Here is a 4,269-nt window from a genome sequence, read left to right as displayed (position 1 = left end):
CGACTCCTTCACCTACCTCTACGACCAGACCCAGGACGTCGCAAAGAGCTACCGCGCAGCATGCACCCCGGACGCCTACCTCTTCGACAAGGACCTCAAACTCGTCTATCGGTAAGCCCCGCCCGCGCACCGCCGCACCCTGTTGTCTCCCGCCCCCCGCCTCACTCTTGCCCTCACCCCGCATGCTCACCGCCCCTCCGTCCCCCACCCACCGCTTCCGCGCGCGCGCTACGTAGTGGCCAGATCGACGACTCCAGGCCCGGCAACGGCAAGCCGTCTAACGGCAAGTCCATCCGCGACGCCGTCGACCTCGTGCTCGACGGCAAGCCCGTGCCGGAGGAGACCATGAAAGGCTCGATTGGCTGCAACATCAAGTGGAGGAAGGGGAATGAGCCGGACTACTTTGGATAGTCGTCTGGGCAATTGTGTGCCGTCCGCCGCAGCGGGGACCACGTCTCAGGCGGTTGGGCGTTTCGCGCCGCAGTGAGCGCAGAGCAACTGCTCAGCAAGTGCCCGCCACTCTGTCGGTAAAGAGTGTCCTCGCCACTTGTGGTGAAAGATGTAAAACGGGTTTTGCCTTGCTTGTGCGTGCAGTATTAGATCCAATAAACTCCCGTGCCGTTGGCCAACGACGTGAGGGAGGAATGACTGAGAGTCATATGAAGGAATCATCAGAGAAGGAATCATTGCAAAGTGGGAATGAGCAGATGAGTGAAATTGAAGGGGATGACTGAAACGCATTGGCGTTGAAGGAATCACCACAATCCAATAAACTCCCGTCAACAAGGAAGCATAATTCAGAGGCAGAGAGACGGGTCACGATCCATTCGGAAGTTCGGAAGGATTGGATGTTGACAATGACAATCCGCGCAGTCTTTCCTGCACGCACAGTAGTTTATTGGTTCCATGCATGCATGCATGACATGCATGGAAAGAGGAGCTGCAAACCATACATGCTTTCCAAGGTGAGGCGGAACGGAAAGCCACACTGTCGAGATCGGTTTATGGTCCGCCTCCATCTCCAGGCCGACCCTCTGGCAAAGGGACGCAAAAGATTTACTTTGCCATTGCAGATTAATCAGCACCATGTCCTGCGCGAGAGGAAGAGAATATATCCCACATGATGCTTATGCAGTTTTACAATAATGTCAGTTCTGTGTGCGTGTGTTTCAAAAGTTACGCCTATCTATGTCCGCGTGGTCCGTCACAAACCAGGATAAGGTTGCGCCATGCCATTCACAGAATGTCTTGTGGGAGCTAGACTCGGCCCTGGCCTATAAGGAGGGGGCCCACCTCCGCCGTAGGGACCGGAGTGCGGAGGGCGATGAGGATGAGCTCCACCGTGCTCCGGACCCACGGTCTGTACACCCATGCCCGGAACAGGCGGAACAGGGCCCATACCAGGCAGTCCACCGCCGCAAGGCATTGTTTCGTTGTGCTGCAACATGCCCCCCGCTCCAGGTGGAGGCATCATCATCCCTCCCACTCCAGGTGGAGGCATCATCCCTCCCACTCCAGATGGAGGCATCATCCCTCCCACTCCAGATGGAGGCATCATCCCTCCCACTCCAGGTGGAGGCATCATCCCTCCCACTCCAGGTAGAGGCACCATCCCCCCCACTGATGGACCATATCTAGGCGGTTGTGGAGTGCTGTTGTACATATTGTTTCCAAGTGGCGGGTTTCCGTGCATAGATTGCAATTGATCATGTGCTGCATATCCATTCGGTGACGCATAGCCTTGTGGTGGGCCAACACCATGCACTCGTGGACCGTTGTCTGCATAAGGGGATCCCTGTGGTGGGTAGCCGGGTTGTCTTTGAGCGAAACCAGGATGTTGTAGCCCAACTCCTGGACCATTGGGACATGGAGTTGCCAGACGAGGATCGTGGGCCTGGGGATCTGACCCGTAAACTCCAGATATATACTGCGTTCCCTTCCTTCCATACTTGTGTGAGGAGCTAGCATTCTGAGCGGGGCCCCTGAACGATGCTGGACGGGTCAAACCATTATTTGCATCGTAAGGAGGAATCCTATTGCACAATGAAGATTGGTGTTGCAGCTGTTGGGGATTTGGCTGTGGGGCATGTGGGTACGGCTGCGCGGCATAAGGTTGCTGTAAATTGTTTGAGCCACCCATGCCATACGCTGGCATTGAGTGACGGGAGCTTATTGCCGGCTGAGTCATTTGAGAGGAGGTATCAGAATACGCAGTTAAACAGATATCGGAATGTTGCGCACCCGGCGTATGGCCCGTCGTGTACAAAGAACGACGATATCGGTCGTCCGGAATAGATGCTTGGTAGATGTCAGGACTTGGTGTGTACTTTGGGGGGTCGGCCACATAGTGTGAATTCACAGGCTTCCCTGATAAATACGCTTGGCCTGGTGGTCGTGCCCCAACGTGTGCATAGGGATAATGCGATGCTGACGTGTGCTCCTCATAGATTTGTGTAGCAGGGGCACAATCCGGATGATAAAGTGGCTGTCCACTGGCGTATCCTGGAGGTGGTTTACGAAACTCTCCGGGTGGTGATTGCGGTGCGTTGGAGTAAGAAGAAGAGGTTGGAGCTTGGAAGCTAGAGGCGTTCGTGGCATACATTTTGCAACGCCCTTCAGGCGCTTGTGGGTTCACGTCTTCAGGGTATGGTGAGGAACGTCTGTCAAGTGCTTGCGGTCTCATGTCTTCGACCAGTGCGTAGGACGGCTGTGCATTGACTGATTCGTCGTGATGAGAGATCTGCCGCCCAGACTGAGTGAAACGCTGAGATGATGGCAGCATAGCGCTTGGGCATTGTACCCTCCGCATTTCAGGCCCGTTCACATAGTGTGGATGCGTGTGAGGAATTGAGCTGGTTTGATCTGGATATCCCCGGGAAGCTGGCCCCAAATTGCTCGGACATTCCGGAATTCGAGCCGCATGCGAACGTGGGTTGCATGGATATTGCGGCTCATGCACAGCCAAGTGACGCTCAGCAGTGTGCGAGTCCACGCGATGGTCTCCATGACGTTGTGCAGAGTCCATTGGTGGGCGAGCAGCATAGTTGGAAGTTTTCGGATGCATCGGTCCCGCGGGGTACATTTCCGATGGCATTTGCGTTGATGCGGCCGTCCCCGGCGGATACATTCGCGACGAGGTTTGCACTGAGTTGGCCGTACCTGGCGGATACATTTCCGACGATACTTGTGTTGGCGCGGCCGTGCCTGGCGGATGCATTCCGGATGACGTTTGCGTTGACACGCCAATGCCGGGAGAGTATGTCATCTCTGACATTTGCGTTGGGGCGGCCGTTGGCGGGGGATACAGCTGCGGACACCGTTGCGCTGATCGTTGTGCACAAGGGGAAGGGTGCTGTCGCGAATTGGGATATGCAGGGGCTTGATACGAGGGTCGGCTGGGCAAAGGCTCCGGCGGAGCGTCGCGACGCGGAACTGCATTCTTCGCCCAGTTTGGTAGCTCTTCTGGACTAGGCTTGGGATAGGCGGGCTGCGAAGGGATGTAGGGCTGAGTGACCTCGCTCGGTGGAAGAGTCTGAGGAGGCGGGGCAGGCTGCTCGTATTCCACGGGGGTCAAAACAGTTTCCGGTGACGTGCCGGCACTAAAAGAGGCACCGTTCGGTACGACAGGGCGCGAATCGGAATGAGAAAAGTTGCGAGATTGAGGTGGTAGCTCCGGCGGCCGAGCGACTCGGACCTGAGCGTCGGGATGCGGCGACGCGGCTGGCACGGAGGCGTTTGCAAACTTGGGGGCGACGTCGTCTTTGGCAGGTGGCAGCGGGGGTGTAGCCACGTACTCGCGCTCAAGCGGGAGGTTCGGGGGGTCTGCATTGCGGACGTGGGCGTACTCCTCCTCCTCCCCCTCCTCCCCTTTCCCCCCCTCCTCCTCGCACGGGGTGCGATGCGGGGTGCGATGCGGGGTGCGATGCGGGGTGTGTGGGTCGGGGCCGCACGCGGCGATGCGTGCTTGCAGCGTGTGCTCCTCCGGCGGCTGCAAGAAGCGCTCCTCCTCGACGAGGTGGGTGGGGTGGTCGTCATCCGGCGCGCGGTCCCTGGCGCGCAGGTCGTCCTGCAGGGCGCGGTGGTGGTCCACGGCCTCCTTGAACGCGCCGTTGGCGTCCTGCACGCGCGTGCTGAGGGCGAAGTCAGCGGGGTTGCGAGCGTCGGCGTGCTCGCCGACGCGCGTGCCCAGGAGGTCGAGGGCGACGGCGAGGCGGTCGAGGATGGGTGCGACGGCTGCGCGCGAGTCGCGCTCGAGGCGCATCATGCGGG

General features: G+C 58.5%; 3 protein-coding genes; 2 read left to right on the top strand and 1 right to left on the bottom strand.

The window, feature by feature from the left end:
- CHC_T00004886001 (hypothetical protein) overlaps window positions 1–910 on the top strand; it is a 1,664-nt gene extending 754 nt beyond the window's left edge. Inside the window, 3 exon segments of the mRNA XM_005716336.1 lie at window positions 1–111; window positions 237–411; window positions 412–910. The exon segment at window positions 1–111 is cut by the window's left edge and continues 333 nt beyond it. Coding sequence (XP_005716393.1) covers window positions 1–111; window positions 237–411 — 286 coding nt within the window. The 3' untranslated portion in view covers window positions 412–910.
- Window positions 911–914: 4 nt separating this feature from the next.
- Window positions 915–1,124, top strand: CHC_T00004885001 (hypothetical protein). The gene has a single exon (XM_005716335.1). It carries the CDS (start codon window positions 915–917, stop codon window positions 1,122–1,124), a length of 210 nt encoding a protein of 69 aa, XP_005716392.1.
- Window positions 1,125–1,204: 80 nt separating this feature from the next.
- CHC_T00004884001 (hypothetical protein) lies at window positions 1,205–2,602 on the bottom strand. The gene has a single exon (XM_005716334.1). The coding sequence runs from the start codon at window positions 2,600–2,602 to the stop codon at window positions 1,205–1,207; it is 1,398 nt and encodes a 465-aa protein (XP_005716391.1).
- Between the last annotated feature and the right edge of the window lie 1,667 nt (window positions 2,603–4,269).

This window comes from Chondrus crispus, genomic scaffold (genome assembly GCF_000350225.1).
Source record: "Chondrus crispus Stackhouse genomic scaffold, scaffold_257, whole genome shotgun sequence".
NCBI classification, from domain to species: Eukaryota; Rhodophyta; class Florideophyceae; order Gigartinales; family Gigartinaceae; genus Chondrus; species Chondrus crispus.
This window is presented reverse-complemented; position numbering and strand designations above follow the sequence as displayed.